Here is a 26,654-nt window from a genome sequence, read left to right on the forward strand (position 1 = left end):
TGGTAAATTATGAGACGTTTCTTTTATTTTTTAACACTTAAGGTCAGTGGGGGGGTCAAATACTTATTTCCGTATGTGTGTGTGTGTGTGGGTGTGGCTGTAATTATGTTTCTGTAACTCTGACTAAAAAACAGAGAACCAGGCCAGTTTGGTAAAAGGGTTCTCCAGGAACACGATACACCACACACACTCTTTCCTCATTCTCCCTGTGTGTGTGTGTTTACAGCTATTTTGGGTATTTCCCTGTTTGTTTTGGACTGTTATAAAACCGGTCAGCGGTTCCCGTATTTACTGTAAACCTGTTCTTATTTATTACCAACATTTCCTTCATTCTCCCCTCAGATCAGTTATTACTGCTTTAATGAAATAACGAATGAATGAAACATCATTACTGATCAGTTTCTGCGCCTGATACACTCGTACCAGCACCACACACTCCACCATGTTAGTGCTGGTCTCAGAGCGGACCACCACTCCAATAATATCTGGACAACAGTGGTCCTGCAGTCAGAAACTGACCTCTGATCGGTGGGGGTGGGGGTAGAGGGGGCTGATCAACTGCAGCAACCTGAACACCTGTGTTTCTAATAAAGTGGCAGACGAGTGAAGCAGCTGTACAGAAGGAGAAAATCTTTCTGAACTTTCAGTGGACGTCACTGTGGACGTTTCGGAGGATTTCTTTTGGTCCGTTCATCATGAAATACTGCAGATTCACATTCACACATGGAGAAAAGAGAGAAACAGCAAAAATGGAGATACGGGGTTTGTGTATAACAAACGGAGCTGATTGTGATGTGCAGTAATAATTAAAGGTCTGAGGGGAAAACCAGTCCCAGATTCATTACTAATTTCTACTGTCAGAAAAGTCTGTGTTTCCCGAAGAGCAAAGGGACCGCCCTTCACCCGCCCTTCACCCACCCTTTACCCAGAACAGGGAACAGAATTTTACAGTAAAATGCTTATTTCTTTCAGATTTACTAGACCCCCCCCCACACACACACACAGGTGCTAATCGTTGTGCAGCAGTCCTGAGCAGATGGGAGAATGCACTGATTTATTAAATCTTTATTATAATAACACACGTTTAACACGGCAAGGTAGTCGCATTAACCTAACGTAGCATTAGCTGACCTGGACCTTAACTGCTGCCCATAGGTACCACCAAACAAAGCCCTACTAGAGCAACTCCCCTGCTAGAGCAAACCATTTATACAGACATGTGTTTAGTAGTAGTGTGAACACGACTTTAAAACACACCATCACACACACTCTGTAATCTGTTATCAGTAACACTATCAGTACACTTCAGAAAGTAACTCTCCCAACCCTGACTACTAGTACCACCACTACAGTACTACAATTACTACTACCACCACTACAGTACTACAGTACTACTACCACCACTACAGTACTACAATTACTACTACCACCACTACAGTACTACAATTACTACTACCACCACTACAGTACTACAGTACTACTACCACCACTACAGTACTACAATTACTACTACCACCACTACAGTACTACAATTACTACTACCACCACTACAGTACTACTACCACCACTACAGTACTACAATTACTACTACCACCACTACAGTACTACAATTACTACTACCACCACTACAGTACTACAATTACTACTACTACACTACTACAGCCACTGGACTACTTCTACAGTACTACTGCAATTACACTTCTACAACTACAGTACTACCACTACCACCACCACTACAGTACTACACCAACTACAGTACTACTCCAACTACAACTACAGTACTACCACCACCACCACCACCACAGTACTACACCAACTGCAGTACTACTACAGTTGCTGCTACTACTGAATAAATGATTTCCTCTTCATCTCTACACAGCTGTGATTGTGTAACAGTGTGATTGTAACAGTGTGATTGTAACAGTGTGATTGTGTAACAGTGTGATTGTAACAGTGTGATTGTGTAGCTGTGTGATTGTGTAGCTGTGTGATTGTAACAGTGTGATTGTGTAGCTGTGTGATTGTGTAGCTGTGTGATTGTAACAGTGTGATTGTGTAACAGTGTGATTGTAACAGTGTGATTGTGTAACAGTGTGATTGTGTAGCTGTGTGATTGTGTAGCAGTGTGATTGTGTAACAGTGTGATTGTAACAGTGTGATTGTGTAACAGTGTGATTGTGTAGCTGTGTGATTGTAACAGTGTGATTGTGTAACAGTGTGATTGTGTAGCTGTGTGATTGTGTAGCTGTGTGATTGTGTAGCTGTGTGATTGTAAGTGTGATTGTGTAGCTGTGTGATTGTGTAGCTGTGTGATTGTAAGTGTGATTGTGTAGCTGTGTGATTGTAACAGTGTGATTGTGTAGCTGTGTGATTGTGTAGCTGTGTGATTGTAACAGTGTGATTGTGTAGCTGTGTGATTGTGTAGCTGTGTGATTGTAACAGTGTGATTGTGTAGCTGTGTGATTGTGTAGCTGTGTGATTGTAACAGTGTGATTGTGTAGCTGTGTGATTGTGTAGCTGTGTGATTGTAACAGTGTGATTGTGTAGCTGTGTGATTGTGTAGCTGTGTGATTGTAACAGTGTGATTGCGTAGCTGTGTGATTGTAACAGTGTGATTGTGTAACAGTGTGATTGTGTAACAGTGTGATTGTAACAGTGTGATTGTGTAGCTGTGTGATTGTGTAGCTGTGTGATTGTAACAGTGTGATTGTGTAGCTGTGTGATTGTGTAGCTGTGTGATTGTAACAGTGTGATTGTGTAACAGTGTGATTGTGTAGCTGTGTGATTGTGTAGCTGTGTGATTGTAACAGTGTGATTGTGTAGCTGTGTGATTGTGTAGCTGTGTGATTGTAACAGTGTGATTGTGTAGCTGTGTGATTGTGTAGCTGTGTGATTGTAACAGTGTGATTGTGTAGCTGTGTGACTGTGTAGCTGTGTGATTGTGTAGCTGTGTGATTGTAACAGTGTGATTGTGTAGCTGTGTGATTGTGTAGCTGTGTGATTGTAACAGTGTGATTGTGTAGCTGTGTGATTGTAACAGTGTGATTGTGTAGCTGTGTGACTGTGTAGCTGTGTGATTGTGTAGCTGTGTGATTGTAACAGTGTGATTGTGTAGCTGTGTGATTGTGTAGCTGTGTGATTGTAACAGTGTGATTGTGTAGCTGTGTGATTGTGTAGCTGTGTGATTGTAACAGTGTGATTGTAACAGTGTGACTGTGTAGCTGTGTGATTGTGTAGCTGTGTGATTGTAACAGTGTGATTGTGTAGCTGTGTGACTGTGTAGCTGTGTGATTGTGTAGCTGTGTGATTGTAACAGTGTGATTGTGTAGCTGTGTGACTGTGTAGCTGTGTGATTGTGTAGCTGTGTGATTGTAACAGTGTGATTGTGTAGCTGTGTGACTGTGTAGCTGTGTGATTGTGTAGCTGTGTGATTGTAACAGTGTGATTGTGTAACAGTGTGATTGTTTGAAGCAGTTTTGTGTGTTTGAAGGTCGGTGGATTTGGTCAGTAGAGGGAGGTGAACGGGTTGAGGAGCTCACTGCTGCATTCCCCTCTCTCAGTTTACCCTGGAAACACAGAGCAGCCAGTTAAACCGGTCAGGGGTGTCCAAACAGCCCGGAGATCCTCACCCTGCTCACCTTCATAAACAATCAGATCAGCTAAGAGCATCATTCAGACTCCGAAACTGCACACGCCACGGGTCTATACACCCATCTAGTACCACTGACCCCCTCTGCACATCCAAAAGTATCCACACCGCCCTTGTGAGGAGAACTTCAGGGTAACTAAGCGAACAGCTGGATAACCTCTGTAGAAAAGCTCTGACCAATAGAGCAGCCCTGAGCAGATAACACCAGGCAGGTTAGGAGGGCGTGAAGCTCCCCAGCGCTGAGCTGTAGCGCTCTCTGCTCAGCTTGTTTACTGGAAGGGTTCTCTCTTTAAGAGAACCAGAGTTTCATGGTGTCATAGAAAGCACCTTGACTTTTGAGCAGGTGCGGCTGTCTCCTCCACCCGATTCAGGGTCGGAACAATGGACTGATTGATTACTAATGTAATCAGCAGTGACTGATCGGTTCAGGGGTAACGTATCAGCACTGATCTCCTCTGTGTTTATCAGAGCTGGCAGTGGATGCTGGCTCGGTGTCGTAACACTCGGAGGATCTTGTGTAACTCTTCCAAAACAGCCAAGCATCAGATTACATACCACAGGTGTTTTTAACCATGAGCTCAGCGACAGACACACACAGCTGACTGGTGTGTTGTTGTGGGTAGGACAGTCTTTGCTGTAGTTGACTGAGGTTCAATTCCACAACACACCACTCCCCTGTCTCATACATGTAAAACCTGCAGCGAGAGACGCTGAGGGGAAAAGAGAGCAGAGTGATTTTGGAGCCCCCTTGTGGACAAACCCCAGATATACACATTCTCTGCCATCGCAAACTACTGTTTAACAGAAATTACAGCAAAAACACCAATCAAGAGGTTTACAGTACAGTACTCTCTGTGTACTCTGTGTCTGGTAGTCTAACACTAGCGCCCCCTTATGGGCAGCAAAACACCTCATATGTCCCAAACCAAAGTCAGAAAAACAAAAAAAACAAAAAAAAAAACCATTAACAGACACGATGGTCCTCTTATTGTTCTTTTAATGCACTTGTCCTGTATGTCCACATATTTAAGAAGGTGTTAGGAGGTGCCACACAAAGTAAAGTTCTTCTTAAATGTTCTAAAACTAAAATGTTCTGTGTACCACAAAGCAGAACATCGACAAAGCCTGGAATACAGGAAAACCTTCTAGGTAGAGAAGAGATTCAGCTCACAGAGATAAGAAGTCACTTAGCCAAAAAAAAAAAAAAAGCGAAAACAAAAAAAAACAAAAAAAAAACAAACACACTGTCGGCAGAACCGGGAATTATAACAAAGCTTCCTGTGTGCACCAGATCAAGTGTGTATAAACACTTTAACAGAATAAATTACATCACAAAATGAAGAAAGCCTTTATAGAACACCATCACCCACAACAAGGCCTATATGTCTCGTTCCAGAAGAAATGTGAAGCACAAGGTCCTGTAGCTGCAGACGGCGCTATGAGGAAGGTCCAGAAGGAAGAATAGCTCAGTTAAAGGTCGATGGTGCCTTTTACTTTGAACTTCTTGGCCGAGCGCTCGCTGGACCGTAGCTCAAACTTACTGCCGTAGATGTGTGTGATGAAGTCACCGACCTCCACGCTGAACACACTGTTCCTCTTCGGGATGGCTGGAACACACACAGCGGAGTTTCTGATTAGTCACCCTGTCTGAAGAGTGGAGGTCTTACCCGCTCAGCAAAACGGTTCTAGATAGATTCAGCCTTACAGTCATTGCTCAGTACAAGGCAACAGACAGACGGATGAAGAAGACTAGAAGGCTAGATAGATAAAGAATGTACATGTTAGTATAAAATCTTCTCTCAACCGTTCTTTTTGTTGTAGATTTGTTTTTTTACAGGATAAATATGCAGTGTTTCCATTATACAGCAGTAATGTATTAAGGAATCCAGTGTAATGCAGGAAATAGGACCAAACAAATGGTCAATATACTGATCAGCTCATTCTACACCAACCTCTCCGTCTCTTACAATTACCCAGCCTGTGCTCGTTAGGCTAAGATATGTAAATGAGGGGGGGGGGGGGGGTTACAGTGTGTATAATACTCCTTTATTTGTAATTTTCTACACAGTTTGGAAGGTCAATTTCCCTTTTCCTGTTCATGTTAAATACCATCACGTCTGCTCAGACACCGCCTCTTTTCCAGCTGCCGCTGATGCAGCATTGCTAGGAAGTCGGCGCACTCGGAGGAAACCCAGCTCCCCAGGTCTGATACAACAGCTAACAGACGCCTGCACTGACCAACATCACAACCTCAGCATCACACTAGGAGTAAAGTGGGGAGGAAGTGCCATCAGCCCACCCCTGAGAGAGAAAGGCCAGTTGTGCTCTCTCTGACTCCGCCTGCCGATGGCAAGCAGCATGACCCGGGATTCAGCATGACCCGGGATTCAGCATGACCCGGCGATCCTTGGATAATTTAACACAGTGAACTGTAACTGATCCCAGATCAGCATTCTCACTCTGAAGTTTGACAAATATGAGCCAAGATCTATATTTCACAGTAATCCGATCCTTTAATCATTCCAATGAAAAGCACAGTCTTACTTTTCAGCCGGTCCTCTTTAGTGATGATCTTGAAGACGTGCTTCAGCTCCTGCACGAGGATTCCAGTGGTCCCAACGTAAGACGGACATTTTGATCGGACCACTGTGGGACAAAATAATTGTTGAGTGAGATCAGTCATCTTTAAATAATCATATTTTAACCCAGTTTGAGCGTTTGAGGGAGCTCCACTGTGAGCACTCGTCCTCTGCAGCAGTCCACGCTGTTGGGAGTTGGGTTGGAGCAGAAACGTGGATGGCTCACACCTCTGAGGCTCGCCGCAGCAGAGGACAGTCAGATCACACTCGTGTGTCCACTAACCTGATAAAACAGCGCCGTGAAAATCAGCCTTCAGGAGCTTCTGCTGGATGGTCTGTGGGTTGCTGTTGTTTAAAAGAAGACAAAGGAAACACGTTACAGATCAGACCTACATCCCCGATCTGCACTACGGTCAGAGATCATCACCATCCTCACCTTCCAGGCTTGAGTCCGTTACACAGATCTGTGATGTACTGCTTCCACAACTCATGCAGAGGCAGGAAAAGTTCATACCTGCAGAATCAGACCACTGTTAGTCCTGAACGAGAGGAAATGCAGTGAGCAGAGGCTTCACTGCTGCACAGAACGACTGACCTCTGCCACTCTGGTAACTTCAGGCTCCTGCAGATGGCGCTGCATGAGGACGATGGGGCTATAAATACCTGTGGGGTGTGTGAGGGGTTTATAGATTGAGAGGAGTTGGGACAGTGCAGTGAGGGTCTAGTTGGATGTGTGGAAAATGGGTCACAAAGCAGATACAGTTAATGATTGGCAGCATTTGGGCGTGTTGAAGACCACAGTGTGAAGAAAGGAGCTGAATCTTCAGACATAGGGTAGCATACGGTCATACGGGTCTACCAGCAGTGGCAGAAACCTGCAGGAGCCTGAAGTTATGACCACCTTAAACATGCAAGGATCACATATACATATACACACACACAGTCTCGTGTAAAAGTTTGAGCACCCTGATTAAATTACACGTCCAGTGCAAATAGCTCACGCCCTCCACACAGACAATTCTGCACATTCTAAAGTAGATTTATTTAGTGAATAATTAGTGTTTATTTACTATATTGTGGAAAACAACCTTAAATGTGTATGAGCAAACGTAACTGCATTAGGTTTATTCTATTATTATTATTTATTAATGTGGAGAAAAAAAATGTCACACTTATGTTGATTTATCCGCTTATTTACACTCTGAACATCAACAAGTCATTGAACCCAAGGTGCTCAAACTTTTGCAGATTTCTGGGATGAGCACAGGAGGACTGGGTGAGAGGTGGGAGGTCTGATACACACTTCTGATGCTCAGGTTTCAGCTGGAACACTTTCAGCTCCCTGCGTTCTTTAGCGTTCAGCCCTTTAGCTTTCGTCTTCTTCCCCCTGGCCTTCTTCCGCCCGGCGTACTGCAGCACCACGGCCCGGCGGAGCAGGACGTCTTTGACGGCCTCATCGGTCAGCTGAGGCAGGCTGCTCTTCAGGAAGGCGCTGGTGAACTTGTCTGCAGCTGTGCCGTGCTGAGACTGAACACAGGACACACACTCAGAGACAAAGCAGGGCTGCCGTGATCCACTATGACCCAGTTTCTGCCGTCGTGTTCAGACCAGGCTTATACTGGTAACTTTTAAGAGTCATTTGCAATAATCTGTAAATAATATTGTTATTGCTTTTTTACTTATTTATATTGTGTTTATAGTGTAAATTATTTATCTACATTTTTTTGTAACGGAGTGTCTTGCTCTCCCTTTCTGCTGACACTGAGAATTTCCCCACTGCGGGACTAATAAAGGACTCTCTTATCTTATCTTATAGCATCTTAGTGATTCAGCAAGTTCAGTTTACTGCAGAAACTGCGGCATTAAATGGTTAAAAGAAGGTGATCTGAACAATCCAGGCAGCTTGGCGGTTTGGTTTGCTGTAAAAGGAGGAAATCAGTCACTGAAAGGATCCCTCACCTGAACTCCTAGAAGTTTACCGTCATCTGGAGGAATTCTGGACAACACCACTTCTGCAGACAAGACAGAGCAACAGCAGAACCTGAGTGTGATTTAGCGTTACGTTCTCAGCCTGATGCACAGTTCCCACTCATTCAGGGTGGGGGTTTAGTGCAAAATGCTCGGTTCTAGATAACATTACATTACTCAGTCAGAGCTGGAGTTCTACAGTGGAGGTTCTAGATAAGCTCCCCCAGTCAGAGCTGGAGTTCTACAGTGGAGGTTCTAGATAAGCTCCCCCAGTCAGAGCTGTGGTTCTACAGTGGAGGTGAAGGGAAGCAGACGTCTGAAGCTCTAATAAAAGCTCCTTACAGAAAGTTCTTCACCTAATGGTGATGAAGACGCTGCCTGATGCCTGAGACACGGTTCTACCAGAGTTCTGAGAAGAGTTCGGCTCTAGAACCTGCTTTTAACCCCCCCTCACCTGAATGGGGTCATCTCTAACTCTGAGCTACACAGAGACCCCAAACTCAGTTCCTCTAGAGCAGTAGGAGCCTTGTGTACAGCAGAGTGGGGCATGCAGGTGTAGTGCAGGACTGTCTGTGATCTCACAGGTGAGTTCAGGTCTCATTACTACTGAAACTAAACCAGTGAAACCAAAACACACATGAATAAACGAGGCGAGGAGGACTGGTTTAGCTGGTCAGTCTCAGATCAGCAGTCAGGCACAGTAGAAAACGCACAGCGAGCACAGATCACACTACAGTAACACTAAATCTGCTGTATATTATAAATATAATCTTTAACCCGCACTTACTCTCCATGCTGGAGCCACATGAGCGCTCAGTGCGGAGCGACGAGCGCCGAGCGCCGAGTCAGGGACCAGGCCTGAGCAATCGACCACAGCTTCACTGATTCAGGTATTTATCTTTTATTTATCTAGTTAGTTATTAAAGTTTTACGCTTTAATAACTCGTTGAACAGCCAGTGTTTATGGAATATTTGATGAGTTATGGTCTGTATAGTTTAGTTAAACACCTTTAATTGATGGTTTAATGTCTTTGATGAGTTTCGGTGTCTGTCCCCTTTAAAAAACGAGTCTTTTTGCTAAACCCCGCCCCTACAGGGCGAAGCCGCTCTCTATTGGTGCGCTGTCACCGGACGCCGCTGTCTATTGGTCCGTGCGTGTGCAGGGTGAATTTGAAAGCTGCAGGTTTGGAGCGGGCAGCGCGGACACTTCCCTCATTTACATATTTATATATAATATTTACATATCCACACTTTACACTTTTATATTCGGTTATAGATTCATACACTTACTGAGGCGGCTCGACATCCAGAGGGCTGCGATACTGAAGCAGCAGAAGATGTCTGAGGGCGGTGGAGTGTGTGTGTCTGAGGGCGGGGAGCAGCGGCCGCTGGGGGATCAACAGCCCGACCAGAGGGAAGCAGAACCGCGGTCCAAAATATTACCGAGAGGTACCAGAACCCACACTCACTGTACTGAATACTGACTTACTGAATACTGACTTACTGACTTACTGACTTACTGAATACTGACTTACTGAATACTGACTTACTGACTTACTGAATACTGACTTACTGACTTACTGAATACTGACTTACTGAATACTGACTTACTGAATACTGACTTACTGACTTACTGAATACTGACTTACTGACTTACTGAATACTGAATACTGACTTACTGAATACTGACTTACTGACTTACTGAATACTGACTTACTGACTTACTGAATACTGAATACTGACTTACTGAATACTGACTTACTGACTTACTGAATACTGACTTACTGAATACTGACTTACTGAATACTGACTTACTGACTTACTGACTTACTGAATACTGACTTACTGACTTACTGAATACTGACTTACTGACTTACTGAATACTGACTTACTGAATACTGACTTACTGACTGAATACTCACTGACTTACTGAATACTGACTTACTGAATACTGACTTACTGAATACTCACTTACTGACTTACTGAATACTGACTTACTGAATACTGACTTACTGAATACTGACTTACTGACTTACTGACTTACTGAATACTGACTTACTGACTTACTGAATACTGACTTACTGACTTACTGAATACTGACTTACTGAATACTGACTTACTGACTGAATACTCACTGACTTACTGAATACTGACTTACTGAATACTGACTTACTGAATACTGAATACTGACTTACTGAATACTGACTTACTGACTTACTGAATACTGACTTACTGAATACTGACTTACTGACTTACTGAATACTGACTTACTGAATACTGACTTACTGACTTACTGAATACTGACTTACTGACTTACTGAATACTGACTTACTGAATACTGACTTACTGACTTACTGAATACTGACTTACTGAATACTGACTTACTGACTTACTGAATACTGACTTACTGAATACTGACTTACTGACTTACTGAATACTGACTTACTGAATACTGACTTACTGACTTACTGAATACTGACTTACTGAATACTGACTTACTGAATACTGACTTACTGACTTACTGAATACTGACTTACTGACTGAATACTCACTGACTTACTGAATACTGACTTACTGAATACTGACTTACTGAATACTGACTTACTGAATACTGAATACTGACTTACTGAATACTGACTTACTGACTTACTGAATACTGACTTACTGAATACTGACTTACTGACTTACTGAATACTGACTTACTGAATACTGACTTACTGACTTACTGAATACTGACTTACTGAATACTGACTTACTGAATACTGACTTACTGAATACTGACTTACTGACTTACTGAATACTGACTTACTGAATACTCACTTACTGACTTACTGAATACTGACTTACTGAATACTGAATACTGACTTACTGACTTACTGAATACTGACTTACTCACTTACTGACTTACTGAATACTCACTTACTGACTTACTGAATACTGACTTACTGAATACTGACTTACTGACTTACTGAATACTGACTTACTGAATACTGAATACTGACTTACTGACTTACTGAATACTGACTTACTGAATACTGACTTACTGACTTACTGAATACTCACTTACTGACTTACTGAATACTGAATACTGACTTACTGACTTACTGAATACTGACTTACTGAATACTGACTTACTGAATACTGACTTACTGACTTACTGAATACTGACTTACTGACTTACTGATTACTGACTTACTGATTACTGACTTACTGAATACTGACTTACTGACTTACTGAATACTCACTTACTGACTTACTGAATACTCACTTACTGACTTACTGAATACTCACTTACTGAATACTCACTTACTGAATACTGACTTACTGACTTACTGAATACTGACTTACTGAATACTGACTTACTGACTGAATACTCACTGACTTACTGAATACTGACTTTCTGACCTACTGAATACTCACTGACTTACTGAATACTGACTTACTGAATACTCACTTACTGACTTACTGAATACTTACTGAATACTGACTTACTGACTTACTGAATACTGACTTACTGACTTACTGAATACTGACTTACTGACTTACTGAATACTGACTTACTGACTTACTGAATACTTACTCACTGAATACTCACTGACTTACTGAATACTGACTTACTAAATACCCACTTACTGACTTACTGAATACTCACTGACTTACTGAATACTCACTTACTGAATACTGACTTACTGATGTACTGATTTCCTGCAAACCCAGAGTGAGTACCAGCTGTGTTTATAACAGTACCTGTATTAATATGACCCTGTCAGTATAAACACTCAGTAATACTGTACTGATTCAGCTCTGCTCTCAGTGTAGCAGCTGATATTAGTTGTTGAGGTCAGGGTGGGGGTCAGGGTGGGGGTCAGGGTGGGGGTCAGGGTGGGGGTCAGGGTGGGGGGTCATTATCCATATTAACTCAAGCTCACATTAATATTGACTTCATATACTAAAAGTATTAAAACAGCTGAATACGCTACTGCCAGTGAAGTCATTAGTCATTAGATCAGATTGATTAGTACCGTGGTTCACCAGCATACAGTAACTTCTCTCTAAAATGTCCCAAGACTTTAACAGCTAAAAGCAGGTGAATGGCAATTCTTAACAATGTCCTTATTTAGATATTATTGCTGTCGACGAGGCACAAACCCTGTATCTCAAAGATGACGACTTTACAGGAGGAGGAAAAAGAGTTTATTCAGAGTCATGTTGGAGAATTTCTATTGATCATTCATCATAAAGTTCTGATACAGTATAAAGAACTACTGCAGGTTCTCATGATGGAGAAAAGAGAATACAGTAAAATGAAGAGACTACAGGAATAATGATCTACTGCTAATGTAAACTTACCCTACTAATAAACTCACAGCTGTAAACCTCTGAGAGCAGAGCAGGGTCGTATCAGTGGGGCTGTTTCTACTGTATACTGATACTGATACAGTAGACTGGGCTTCCAGCAGAGTGTAAAGTAATGCAGTCTTCACACATTAGATTACATTCCCGCTCAGTAATCTCAGATAAAGCAGGTTTATTGTCACATTTCTCAGCTTAAAGGTGAGTGAGAAATGAACACAGAGTTAATGTGGATTAATGAACCTGTGTGATGGAAACCTTCTCTTCATTAGAGCTGTTTCAGAATGAAGAGGGCGACGAAGAAGAAGATGAAGATGATGACGAGGATGATGATGAAGAAGATGACAGCGGCACAGATGGCCTGTCAAACGATGAAAAGCCGTGCACACATTTACAGCGGGCCGAGCCGTTTGGGAGCGGCGGGCTGCCCCATGTCTTCCAAACCAACCATCTGGTTTTCTACGAGAGATTCAAAGCGTATCAGGATTACATGCTCGGTAACTCACCTGATACTAACACCCCTTATAGAGCCGTCTCTCCTGATAATCATCGCTACATCACTGAGCTCGTCCTCTGATTACTGTGTGTTTTTTTTTTTTTTTTGTTTGTTTGTTTTTGTTTTGTTTTGTTTTTTTATGGAACCATGCAGATACTTCTGAAGATAATACACTTTACTGGGTAAAAGGAAAAACATGGAAAAAAATCTGAAAAAAACTTGATATTCTTATTAGTAGTAGTCAAAATAATATTAATAATTAAGGGGATTATGATTATGAACATGCAGTCCTCCACACAGCTGAATGTAGTTCCAGTTCGTTTTAGCTTTAATTTGTAAATAATGCATTACCTGTTTTACCTTAAACATTGTGGATATTGCTCTTAAAATTATGAAGAAAATAAATAAACGAATCCTCACCAGTTATTTTTGGAGATGAGCTTGGTGACAGTCCAGTGTTTGTTAGCCTAGCATCTCCTGTAGTAACTAAAGAAGCTCAGACACTAAACATGACTCAGCTGATCGATTGAATCTGAGCTCTGATCAATCGAGATTTGATTTTCACCAAACTGCTCCTTTAACAGGTAGAGAGAGAGAGAGAGCTCAGTATGATGCTCGCTCTACCATTTAATAGCAGTCTTTGTGGTGAGGTGCTCTTGGGGAACCTGGCCTGGTGAGCGTTCTTCTTCACTGAGGGTTTTTCTGTTTGGTGCAGGTGACTGTAAACCATCCGAGGTGAAGGATTTCACTGCTGATTACCTGGAGAAGGTTGTGGAGCCGTGTGATTGGCAGGCGCTGTGGCACACTGACGTGTTTGATGTGCTGGTTGAAGTGAGTAACGCTCTGCACGCGCTGTCTGGGGAGGGGGGGTGGTTTGAGGACAGAGGAATTGAACATTTTTGCCTCATAAAGTGTGTGTATGTGTGTGTGTGTGTGTGTGTGTGTGTGTGTGTGTGTGTGTGTGCGTGTATATATATAATCATAACAGTAGTTAGAAATGTAATGAAGTCATTTTATTGTAATTCTGTAGTTAACATATACTTGATCCTAATTTAGTTTGTGTGTTTTGCCCTGTTTATCTAGAACATTTCAGTGCTAATGGTGGAGTTGTATGTGTACTTTAGTCCATGTTCTAGATATCAGACTATTACATTGTCAGAATCATCCACATGATCAAGCACAGGCTTCGAGCTTCCTTTACTTGTTGTAGGTGGTGGACGTTGACTATAAGAATCTGCGAGGGAAGGTGGAGCTGGTGATGCCGCTGCAGTGTGAGGCGCGAGGCTGTGAGCTCACGGAGGACTCGATGAAGACGTTACTGGAGGCCACGCTAAACAAAGTGCCCCTGCAGGAGCTCCACGTGGTTTATGACGAGTCTGGAGACTTTGACCAAACGGCTTTGGCTCTGGAGCATCTCAGGTTCAGCTCTCTCTCAGATTATTGCACTGCACACACACACACACACACACACACACACACACACACACACACACACACACACACACATTGAAGCTAATTTTGTGCACCCTGTGTATGTAGTTCTGTGTGTGAGTATGGATATGATGGGGATGGATTGATGTTAGAAAAAAGTGGCATTGCACTATTTATTTAGCATTATTGAGTTGTGTGTGTGTTTGTGTGTGTGTGTATGTGTATATGTATATATATATATATATATATATATATATATATATATATATATATATATATATATATATATATAGCAATATTAAAAAATATAGACATTTTCACCAGATTTCTCCAGAAATCAGTAATCCAACATGTCATGGTATTAATAATGCACTCTGTGTGGAAGATTGGAATAAAAGAAGTGATATTGGGCAGATATCGGCTGCCTCTGGTAGATCAGTCATGGAAAATGTGAGCAGGGAATTTTTGTATCGTTGTACCTGTTTTATTTACCCTACATGAACTTGCATGTCCTGCGATGAGACTACACATCCATCCCATCCATAATCACTGTAGAGCTGCACAGTGCACCCATTCAGCAGCACTATCACAACGTGTGCATGTGCAGTAGACTGGGATGGATAGGTATTGGTATTGATGGGTCTAGGTTAGGGCTGCACAGTACGTCATGTCAGCATCATTATCTGATGTGCAGATGCGCAGTAGTCATGTCGCCGGACGTGCAGTGTCTTATGCAATGTCAAATTATTCTTTTTTTCTGCTCAATACAAAAACTTCACACAGACCTACCAGACCTACCACCCAATATCATTTATTCTGCTCCAGTATTGGGTACACAGTGCATTAGTAACATCATGACATGTTGGATTATTGACATCTAGAGCTCCTGTGTGCTGCGTTATTATTTTTTTTAATATCGCAATATACATCTCAAAATAAATATTGCCCTATATATAATACAGCCGTAGTGCAGGTATTGATTGGTAGGGACAGACATTGGGATGGTGGATGGGATTTGATTATATGATAGAGTGTAGATTGGGAGATACAGTGGGGGAAAAAGTATTTAGTCAGTCACCAGTTGTGCAAGTTCTCCCACTTAAAAAGATGAGAGAGGCTGTAACTGACATCATAGGTAGACTCAACTATGAGAGACAAAATGAGAAAAACATTCTGAAAATCACATTGTCTGATTTATAAAGAATTTATTTGTAAATAATGGTGGAAAATAAGTATTTGGTCACCTACAAACAAGCAAGATTTCTGTCTGTCACAGACCTGTAACTTCTTCTTTAAGAGGCTTCTCTGTCCTCCACTCATTACCTGTATTAATGGCACCTGTTTGAACTGGTTAACAGTATAAAAGACACCTGCCCACAACCTCAAACAGTCCCACTCCAAACTCCACTATGGTGAAGACCAAAGAGCTGTGGAAGGACACCAGAAACAGACCTGTAGACCTGCACCAGGCTGGAAGACTGAATCTGCAATAGGCAGCAGCTTGGTGTGAAGAAATCTACTGTGGAGCAATAATCAGAAAATGGGAGACCTACAAGACCACTGCTAATCTCCCTCCATCAGGGGCTCCACGCAAGATCTCAGCCCGTGGGGTCAAAATGATCACAAGAACGGTGAGCAAAAATCCCAGAACCACACGGGGGGACCTAGTGAATGACCTGCAGAAAGCTGGACCACCGTTACAAAGGCTACCGTCAGTAACACACTACGCCACCAGGGACTCAGATCCTGCAGTGCCAGACGTGTTCCCCTGCTTAAGCCAGTACATATCCGGCCCGTCTGAAGTTTGCTAGAGAGCATTTGGATGTTCTGGAAGAGTTTTGGGAGAATGTCTGATGGTCAGATGAAACCAAAGTAGAACTGTTTGGTACAAACACAACTCGCTGTGTTTGGAGGAGAGTGAATGCTGAGTTGCATCCAAAGAACACCATGAACACCAACTGTGAAGCATGGGGGCGGCAACATCATGCTTTGGGGCTGTTTCTCTGCAAAGGGACTAGGACGACTGGTCCGTGTACATGAAAGAATGAATGGGGCCGTGTATTGTGAGATTTTGAGTGCAAACCTCCTTCCATCAGCAAGGGCATTGAAGATGAAACGTGGCTGGGTCTTTCAGCATGACAATGATCCCAAGCACACTGCCAGGGCAACAAAGGAGTGGCTTCGTAAGAAGCATTTCAAGGTCCTGGAGTGGCCTGGCCAGTCTCCAGATCTCAACCCCATAGAAAACCTTTGGAGGGAGTTGAAAGTCCGTGTTGCCGCTGACAGCCCCAAAACATCACTGCTCTAGAGGAGATCTGCATGGAGGAATGGGCCAACATACCAGCAGCGGTGTGAGCCAACCTTGAGAAGACTTACAGAAAACGATTGACCTCTGTCATTGCCAACAAAGGATATATAACAAAGTATTTAGATGAACTTTTGTTATTGACCAAATACTTATTTTGCTCCATTATTTACAAATAAATTCTTTATAAATCAGACAATGTGATTTTCAGAATGTTTTTCTCATTTTGTCTCTCATAGTTGAGTCTACCTATGATGTCAATTACAGCCTCTCTCATCTTTTTAAGTGGGAGAACTTGCACAATTGGTGACAGACTAAATACTTTTTCCCCCTGTGTGTGTGTGTGTGTGTGTGTGTGTGTGTGTGTGTGTGTGTGTGTGTGTGTGTATATATATTGACAAGACAAAGACAAGCATTTGTGTTGGACACACACACTAGTGGGCAAAGTGACGGTGAGCATGCATGCCTGGAGCGGTGAGGGTTAAGGGCATTGCTCAGGGGCCCAACAGTGGCACCTGGCCAAGCCCAGGTAATGAACCCGCAACCCTGTCATCAGCAGCCCAGTGCTGAGCACCACTGCCCCAGTGATACCGATTGTGTGGGTGTTGTATTGATGGATATCAGTGTAGGTTGGGATGGATGTGATGGGTGCAGGTGTGTATGAATAGCAATAGATTAATATGAATATGATTATAGATGAGGATGGATCGGTAAGGTTATTGAGCATGATGGTCTACTTTTAGATGCTTGTCTGTGAAAAGCTTTAATTAAAAACAGTTTTTAATTTTAAAACAACATTCCTGATTGATCCAGTGTGAGCGGCCTCAGTTTAGTACAGAAGGATTTGGAGGGGCGGTGCCAGGGCAGAGCAGTTTTATTATTTAAATGAGCATTCATTTACATTAATGAGTTTCAGGGTCGTGTGTGTGTGTGTGTGTGTGTGTGTGTGTGTGTGTGTGTGTGTGTGTGTGTGTGTGTGTGTGTGTGTGTGTGTGGTTGCAGTAATACACTGTTTACTGTTCTGCAGGAGCTGCTGTCTCTGCGCTGATCCAACACACACACACACACACACACACACACATGCTCTGTACACCCTGGGGCACCTGCTGAGGAAGCTGCTTCAGTTGTACAGCATGTCAGATGTGCAGCTCTGTGGGACAGTAATGTTTAGTGACATCCTGAATAGAATCAGCTGAAGTGGTGCTGAAATAAATGGGTCACGCCGGCTTTTCAAATGTAAATATTGTGCAGAAATGTTCTCTTATGATTCATTTCTGGCGTATACCTCCATACGCCAGGCACAGCCCGCTTCACAGCCTGTCAGCATCCCTGTCGTCTTACAGCCCGTCCTTAAAGAGCCTCCAGAAGTTCAGCCTGATTTCTGCATGTGTCCACACTTTAGCAGAGCGGTGTTCTACAGCGCCTTGCAAAACTATTTAACCCTTTAACCCCTAAAGTCCTCAGATTTCTCTGATTGTATCAGCCTGCATTTTTACCTGGAACCAGTTTGCTCTTAATTCAGTGACAGCTGTAGGTGTGTTAGGGTGACGCATCGCCGTGTTACACACTCCTGTTTTGTTTCTCTGCAGGTTTTTCTACAAGCACATATGGAGGAAGTGGGATGAGGAAGATGAGGATGATGAGTTTGATTACTTTGTTCGCTGTGTGGAGCCTCGCCTCCGACTGTAAGTGTGTGATTTCTCTCTGTCCAGTGATGTCATCACACCGTTGGGCAGATGTTTACCAAGTCATTTTAATAATATGGTTTTTCAGCTTTGAGGTTCTAGATAATTTAGTTCTAGATCTATGACTTGACTGTTTGGCCGGACTGAAGTTAAAGTGGTTCAGTTCTGGTTCCCACATAACTGGAAGAAGTCTAATCATTAGTAGGTATCATTATAGAACTGATGTCCAGGAGCCTTATGATGATCTTATTAAATGTTGCAATCATTTAAATCTGCGATGGTATCCTGCTTAATTTAGAGGGAACAGTCACAATATAGTCACAACATTAAAAAAAACAGTTGCAATTAGCTTCTTTAAATCATTCAGCCCTGCAGTCCAGTGCCATCACTCTGCTATGTAGCTCCAGCACTCACCAGCAGGTGTCAGTGTTCATCACAATATTCATTATTCAGTTTATTAACCTCTCTGTTCAATATCTGCCCTTACTCACTTTAATACATCTCTGTTCAGTGGCGTCATCGCTCGGTCGTGCACTTCTCACTCTCACCACCGGGTGTCAGTGTTGACCAAATGTTTAATCTTCCCACCCACTCCATTCGATATCTGCATCCACCCCAGCCTGAGGATGGAGGCTGCTCGCTTTATGGATTGCTTCTAAATCTCACCTATAGCGTTTACAACCCTCGATAAAGCTCCGACCCGCAGTCGGGACAGATAAGGCAGAATTAAGCGCTGAGAGGTTTTGTGCTTTATCATGATTTTGTCGCTCTCTGATTTCATGTTCATTTGTTACCGAAGCAGATGGACACAGTTTTGGCTCCGCCTGCGGAGTAGTGGAGGTTGTTTAGCTGGTGTGGTGATGGGGTCGGGCTGGGTTGTGCTTGGCTCTAATTTATACTGCACTACAGCGTTCCCCTGCTCCCTCCTTTACGAGATGCTGTGAAACCGTGGCCGTGGAGGATGTCGGGTGTACACTTACAGACTTCTAAAAAGGACAATCCTTAAAGTACTGCTGTCTCTCTCCACCGTCTCACACCCACCCCCTCACAAACCGCAGGGATGGAGGCTCGGATTACTCTTAGCTTTTATATTTAAAGTTAAAATGATTATTTTTATTCAATTATTAAATTCTTACTACATAACCCTTCTTACCTGGATGGTGCTTCTTAAAGCTACATGCTTTAAAGTGTGAGGGGATAAAAATGAGGTCATCAGTAAGACCAATGGTTCTTCATAGAACCCAGACCATGCTTAAGTGGGTTCTTTGCTTGGTTAAAGGGTTTTTCAGATTGTTGCAAAACCTTTTGTAGTGGTTTCTGGTTCTTTATGGCTCTAATAGGGTTCCACTGTTGCTTAGAGCGTAGCTCTCAGATGCACACTCTGCTTAAACCGCGCTGATCACAGATCACAGTAGTTTGATTGCTAAACAGGTTTCGATAAACAGGGTTCCTCAGGGGCTCTTTAGTAAAACCAGAGGTCCTTTAATGTTTAGAGTGGTGGAAGTTGTTGGTAGCGTGTCTGGTTCTGAGATAAAGAACCCCTTTTTCAGTGTTCTACAGCTTACCTACCAGTTTAGTTAAGTCATCCTGAAATATTAAAAATATTTTTTATGATAAATTGAAGTAATAAAGTCTTCAGTGCTGCTGGAAGATCAGGTCAACAACAGTCACTAAATTAAACACAGAGGAGTCCAGTCACCATCCTCATTTTACTCAGTTTACTCCGTGTGTGTGTGTGTGTGTGTGTGTGTGTGTGTGTGTGTGTGTGTGTGTGTTTTCTGTAGATACTATGATATTCTGGAGGACAGAGTGCCGACGGGGCTGGTGGAGGAGTACCACTCGGTTCTGGAGCGTTGTTCTCAGACGTTCCGGGAGTTTTCCAGCTTGCGGAACGGTCTGAGCAGCGACTCCGAGTCGGAGCTGGACAATGTGTCTATGGTGGAGGGCCTGCGCATGTACGAGCAGATGGAGGCACTCAAACGCAAACTGCGCATCATCGAGAACCCGCTGCTCAGGTTGGTGTGTGTGTGGAGATCTGGGGGATTATTCACTCAGTGCAAAATGCTATTTTATAAAGTTCTCTTTGATCCAAGTGCATCTATTTTTTATTATTATTATTATTATTATTATTATTATTATTTAGTTGTTCCCCCCCTCAGTTTAGTCGTTCCCAGTTCCCTGACTATCTAGAAGGGTAACAGTGGGGGATGAAGGCCTGATCTTCTCAAACTGCCGTTAACACACCACCACTGGAGCACAACACGCTTGGAGGAGAACACTAACTGCTGATTCTCTTATGTCAGCTTTCAGACGTCTAGACGTCTAGCATCGCCCACGCTGAGTGAAGGGGTGGGGGGGGTGGGGGACAGTCATACCTACCCAGAGGGCAGTTGGTTAAGGATAGTCTACAGCAGGGCTAAATGTCTACAAACCGATCCCAGACGTCCTGCCTGATCTCTAAATCTGTCTGAGTGACCGCTGAGATTTGCGGCAGTGTGTGCAGAGCCTTGTTAAGTGTGTGTGTGTGTGTGTGTGTGTGTGTGTGTCTCTCGCCCCCCCCCCCCCCCCCCCCCCTCCTTGCAGGTATGTTCTGGGCTACAGGATGAACTGTGGTCAGCAGTCCTGTAGTGCTAAAGGTGAGCGCCCTGGTGGGGGCAGGGTGGTGCATGTGGTCTCCAGCTCCAGCACCGTCCAGCTGCTCCATGGATTAATGACGGAGAAGCTCCTCCCACTTTACTCAGGCCGGGAGTATGAGGTGCAGGTATGAAAGCACCCTGCCTCGTTTCTTAGTTTGTCCTCAAACACGGTGTTGATTATTAATAATGAGTGTAGGTTGGTGTCTGACGGGGGTTCATTTAGTGTTGTGTTTAAACCCAGAGGGTGTGTTTGAACCACTAGAGGGCAGTGTTGTACTTCAGTACATATATATAATATTATATTATATTATATTATGAGATTTCCTAAAATTGTATTTGAAAATAATGAAAATGGCAGTTTGTCACCTCACCTTATCACCTAATGTCCTCTCTGGACACCATGCTGCCTAATAACGCCAGGCGTGGGCTAGAGGGGTATAAAGCCCCCCAGCATTGAGGAGCTGTGGAGCAGTGGAAGAACTGTGTTCTCTGGAGTGATTGTGGAGGAGCTCCATCCAGTACTGAGGATGAGTTGGGGATGATGAGGTGGGGTGGAGATCGTCATCATACAACATCCTAACCTCACTAACGCTCTTGTTGCTGAATGCAATCAAATTCTCACAGCAGTGCTCTAGTAGAAAGTCATCTTCTCTGGACAGTAGAGACAGTTACTCCAATACTCCTACTCTAACCAACTCTAATACTTGGTTTCAGGGTAGAGGGGACTGCGGGTCTCGGGGATGATTGACAGGCAGTGTGGACAGTTTCCTCTGTTCTTCCCCCACGATTCCATTTAGCTCTTTCGTGCGAACCGTCTGAAAGGCCAGTCCTTCACTCGTCTCTGGTCATAAACACGTAAAGGCTTTATAGCCACCTCCTCAGAGTGTATAATTACCCAGTTAAAATCTGCAGCGCTCCAGGCTTCCCTGGTCTGTTCGATCCATCTGTCTTACACTCCGATTGCGTGATGGAAGGTGGAGCTGCCTGACGCGAGCACACACAGACAATCTCCCACACACACACACACACACACACACACACACACACACACACACACACACACACACACACATTAGGTCTGCATGATATGGCCATGGAAAGACAGGCTGAAGCTTCAGCAGGAGAAACTGGGAGCAATTTAACATTTTAGGTTTTTGCAGAATAATTTAAAATCTATTTAAATATGTTTACTCACGCAGCTCTCGCTGTATGAGTACGCCTCTCTGATGTAGACAGTTTTAGTTTAATAGTGAGGCCCTAATCATAAGGAGAAGTGTGTGTGTATGAAATCAGTTTTACTAATCTATATATATATATTTATATATAAGAAGAAAAAATAATAAATGGGTAAATAAAAGGAAATGCTCTGATCATGTGACCGTTTTCCAGAGTAAACACAGGCTTTAGCCTTGAGGAGCAGCCGGGAACGTTGCTGTTCCTCCTTCATAGTGTTTCCTGCAGCTGAGCTTTACAGATGTGTGTTTCATGGTACCGGACTTACAGCCATTCTGGAAACAGGGCAATATTGCTCTCAGAACAGCGGGTCCGACACTGCCCTCTAGTGGTTGGGGTTTGAACACAACACTAAATGAACCACTGTCTGACACCAGTCTTACATCTAACCTATTCATTAATAATCAATACTGTTGATTGAGGATTGATACAGTACTGCAGAACAGAACATCACCAGACGCCCAGACAGCGATGTTATCATGCAGCTGTACCGAGCTGTGCAGCGTGCAGTAGACTGTGCTCTCTGTTTACACCAGCGTGCGCATGTGTGTGAATGGTCATGTGATCTGTGTTGTTGGGCGGGTCAGTGTGGACGCAGGTGGCTCTGATACAAAGCTGAAATGCACAGACACACACGCGCGCACACACACACACACACACACACACACACACACACACACGCACAGCAGGATTTGTTTTAGGTTTGTTAAAGTGCTGTTTCTCGCCCGGGCTGCTGTTTGATCTCACTTGTTCTTTGTGCTGTTATATCCCACAAGGCCGTGTGTGTGAGAAGTGTGTGAGAAGTGTGTGAGAAGTGTGTGAGAAGTGTGTGAGAAGTGTGTGAGAAGTGTGTGAGAAGTGTGTGAGAAGTGTGTGAGGTGTGCTCGCTCATGCCTGTGCCTGAAGCGTTCCGTTTGCGCGAGTGCATGTCGAGTAAATGTTTGAGAGAAGCTTTATTTCATTCAGGCTTCTTTTTCCAGCTGAGTGAATATTTCATTATTTTACAGCCTTTTTGATGGTTTTGGGCTGAACTGTTCGATTCTGCAGGATTGTTCTGAATTTGCAGCGTTTTTAAAGCAGTTCAGTACAAAATCTTTCCCATATAGGGATTAAGTCTAGTCCAGGACTTCATCCCTGTCCAGGAAGCCAGCCACATAAGTCCAAATATTTGTGGACACCCCTTCTAATGAATGCAGTCAGCTGCTTTAAGCTGCACCCATTTCTGACACAGATGTGCAAATGCACACACAGCTTGTCTAGTCCCTGTAGAGAAGAAGTACTGCCAATAGAATAGGACTCTCTGGAGCAGATCATCATCATGACCCTATTGGCTCCATGCTGCCTAATAATGCCAGGCGTGGGCTAAAGGGGTATAAAGCCCCCCAGCATTGAGGAGCTGTGGAGCAGTGGAGGAGCTGTGGAATGATGGTGCATCAGTGGTTCTACACACAGACTGAGTTTGCCTGGATTTGTGTGATTGCAAGATCAGATTCCTGCAGGGACTGATTGTGTGTGTGTGTGTGTGTGTGTGTGTGTGTGTGTGTGTGTGTGTGTGTGTGTGTGTGTGTGTGTGTGTGTGTGTGTTCATCAGTTTCACAGTGACCCGTCAGTAGCAGTCGGTTCCTGTTATGAGGGCGATGTGGTGATTATCTGCCCAGGTCACTACACCATCACCAACTCCATTAGCATTGCAGACTCCATCCAGGTGGAAGGTAGGCACTCTAGTGATGTCACTGTTATGATGCACATTTTCAGCTTTGATGTGATTTTGATGTGCGGCTGATTAGAAACGTTAACTGTTTCCTCCTGGACTGGAAACTAGATTGAAGGTCCAAATTTGAAGACCTGAGCTCTAGAACCACAGAGATCAGGTAACGTTCTCATGTTCCACTCTCTAAACTGTACTGTTATCTTCTGAGACTGCTCCTCACTGCTGTGGGCTGGGAATAATGCCTGTTAATGGTCTCTGAAGGACACCAGAGGGCGCTCTGCTAGTATAACGTAATAGTAATACAAAGGCTCGGTTCTGGATCTGACTGGATCTGGCTTTAAATAGCTGATACTCATTAAAATACGCCTGGATCCACCTCAGCCTCAGTCCACTGGATTGGATTAAGAAGTCCTTCTTTAGTAGGATGTATTTCTGATGCTTCTTGGTTCTGCAGAGAACTCTCTAAACTTTCTGAACAGATTCTATGTACGTTTATTTATTTATTTATTTGTAATTAACTACATGGTAATTGTTTGGGTATCACACTGGCAGATTGACTGGGCGTTTATTTCCCTGGAGCGTATTCACCAGCTACTTTGTTTTCTTATTTTAAGACTATTTAATGGGCTCCTGAAGCGGGAGAGTCACGTAAATCAGAGCAGCCGAAGCCTCCTTCACACCGCACCTCAGCCAGCTTTGGCAGGGCAGCACGGATGCGGTGACATTTATGAGTCTAATTGGCTGGAAGGTGCTTGGGTTTTATTATTTTACCCTTCTCTATCAAAGCCTCGCAGGAAAACAGACTCTGCTTTACACACTTTTATGAAGCGGTGTAGTACAGGACTCTCAGGACTATAAATCACCCCTGTGGTCCAGAAACAGCCCCTGTGTCCTGAGTGTGTATGCACGGGATTAATCAGGCCTGATGGTGCTGTAATCTGCTCCTAGTGATAGCAGCTTGATTTGAACACAATCAGGCGTTAAAAATTGCCTCAGGCTCCGCCCACTAATTTACTTTCCCACTAAAATGTTATTCACCCTAATGAGAGACTGTAGCTCCGCCTCCTCAGTGTATATCACAATACCTACATTTAGAGTTATTAATATTCACCCTAATGAAAGACTGTAGCTCCTCCTCCTCAGTGTATATCACAATACCTACATTTAGAGTGTTATTAATATTCACCCTAATGAGAGACTGTAGCTCCGCCTCCTCAGTGTATATCACAATACCTACATTTAGAGCGTTATTAATATTCACCCTAATGAGAGACTGTAGCTCCTCCTCCTCAGTGTATATCACAATACCTACATTTAGAGTTATTAATATTCACCCTAATGAGAGACTGTAGCTCCTCCTCCTCAGTGTATATCACAATACCTACATTTAGAGCGTTATTAATATTCACCCTAATGAGAGACTGTAGCTCCGCCTCCTCAGTGTATATCACAATACCTACATTTAGAGTTATTAATATTCACCCTAATGAGAGACTGTAGCTCCTCCTCCTCAGTGTATATCACAATACCTACATTTAGAGCGTTATTAATATTCACCCTAATGAGAGACTGTAGCTCCTCCTCCTCAGTGTATATCACAATACCTACATTTAGAGCGTTATTAATATTCACCCTAATGAGAGACTGTAGCTCCTCCTCCTCAGTGTATATCACAATACCTACATTTAGAGCGTTATTAATATTCACCCTAATGAGAGACTGTAGCTCCGCCTCCTCAGTGTATATCACAATACCTACATTTAGAGTTATTAATATTCACCCTAATGAGAGACTGTAGCTCCTCCTCCTCAGTGTATATCACAATACCTACATTTAGAGCATTATTAATATTCACCCTAATGAGAGACTGTAGCTCCTCCTCCTCAGTGTATATCACAATACCTACATTTAGAGCATTATTAATATTTACCCTAATGAGAGACTGTAGCTCCTCCTCCTCAGTGTATATCACAATACCTACATTTAGAGTTATTAATATTCACCCTAATGAGAGACTGTAGCTCCTCCTCCTCAGTGTATATCACAATACCTACATTTAGAGCGTTATTAATATTCACCCTAATGAGAGACTGTAGCTCCGCCTCCTCAGTGTATATCACAATACCTACATTTAGAGTTATTAATATTCACCCTAATGAGAGACTGTAGCTCCTCCTCCTCAGTGTATATCACAATACCTACATTTAGAGCGTTATTAATATTCACCCTAATGAGAGACTGTAGCTCCGCCTCCTCAGTGTATATCACAATACCTACATTTAGAGTTATTAATATTCACCCTAATGAGAGACTGTAGCTCCTCCTCCTCAGTGTATATCACAATACCTACATTTAGAGCGTTATTAATATTCCCCCCTAATGAGAGACTGTAGCTCCGCCTCCTCAGTGTATATCACAATATCTACATTTAGAGTTATTAATATTCACCCTAATGAGAGACTGTAGCTCCGCCTCCTCAGTGTATATCACAATACCTACATTTAGAGCGTTATTAATATTTATCCTAATGAGAGACTGTAGCTCCTCCTCCTCAGTGTATATCACAATACCTACATTTAGAGTTATTAATATTCACCCTAATGAGAGA

The 26,654-nt window shown here is 43.1% G+C and overlaps 2 protein-coding genes across 2 annotated transcripts in view; one reads left to right on the forward strand and one right to left on the reverse strand.

Annotated features, from left to right (window-relative positions):
* Positions 1–4,540: 4,540 nt before the first annotated feature.
* Positions 4,541–9,029, reverse strand: pop4 (POP4 homolog, ribonuclease P/MRP subunit). Its single transcript, XM_072671488.1, has 7 exons — positions 8,984–9,029; positions 8,188–8,240; positions 7,532–7,755; positions 6,665–6,742; positions 6,512–6,573; positions 6,194–6,295; positions 4,541–5,256 (listed from the first exon to the last, which is right to left on the reverse strand). Exons 1-7 carry the CDS (start codon positions 8,988–8,990, stop codon positions 5,120–5,122), a joined length of 663 nt encoding a protein of 220 aa, XP_072527589.1. The 5' UTR covers positions 8,991–9,029; the 3' UTR covers positions 4,541–5,119.
* A 504-nt stretch (positions 9,030–9,533) lies between these two features.
* shcbp1 (SHC SH2-domain binding protein 1) overlaps positions 9,534–26,654 on the forward strand; it is a 28,230-nt gene continuing 11,109 nt past the window's right edge. The window contains exons 1-8 of the mRNA XM_072671483.1: positions 9,534–9,645; positions 12,822–13,046; positions 13,761–13,876; positions 14,256–14,464; positions 18,371–18,466; positions 20,251–20,481; positions 21,050–21,227; positions 23,927–24,047. Of these exons, the coding sequence (XP_072527584.1) occupies positions 9,534–9,645; positions 12,822–13,046; positions 13,761–13,876; positions 14,256–14,464; positions 18,371–18,466; positions 20,251–20,481; positions 21,050–21,227; positions 23,927–24,047 (1,288 nt within the window). The remainder of the gene's footprint in view (positions 9,646–12,821; positions 13,047–13,760; positions 13,877–14,255; positions 14,465–18,370; positions 18,467–20,250; positions 20,482–21,049; positions 21,228–23,926; positions 24,048–26,654) is intronic.

This window comes from Salminus brasiliensis, chromosome 25 (assembly GCF_030463535.1).
Source record: "Salminus brasiliensis chromosome 25, fSalBra1.hap2, whole genome shotgun sequence".
NCBI lineage: Eukaryota > Metazoa > Chordata > Actinopteri > Characiformes > Bryconidae > Salminus > Salminus brasiliensis.

What these genes read in the sequence shown, in the direction of transcription:
- pop4 (XM_072671488.1), bottom strand. An exon ending in GTAAACTTCTAGGAGTTCAG is followed by an intron (nt 7,756 to 8,187) that starts GTGAGGGATCCT and finishes TCCTGTGTTCAG; the next exon opens with TCTCAGCACGGCACAGCTGC. An exon ending in CTGAAACCTGAGCATCAGAA is followed by an intron (nt 6,743 to 7,531) that starts GTGTGTATCAGA and finishes CTGATTCTGCAG; the next exon opens with GTATGAACTTTTCCTGCCTC.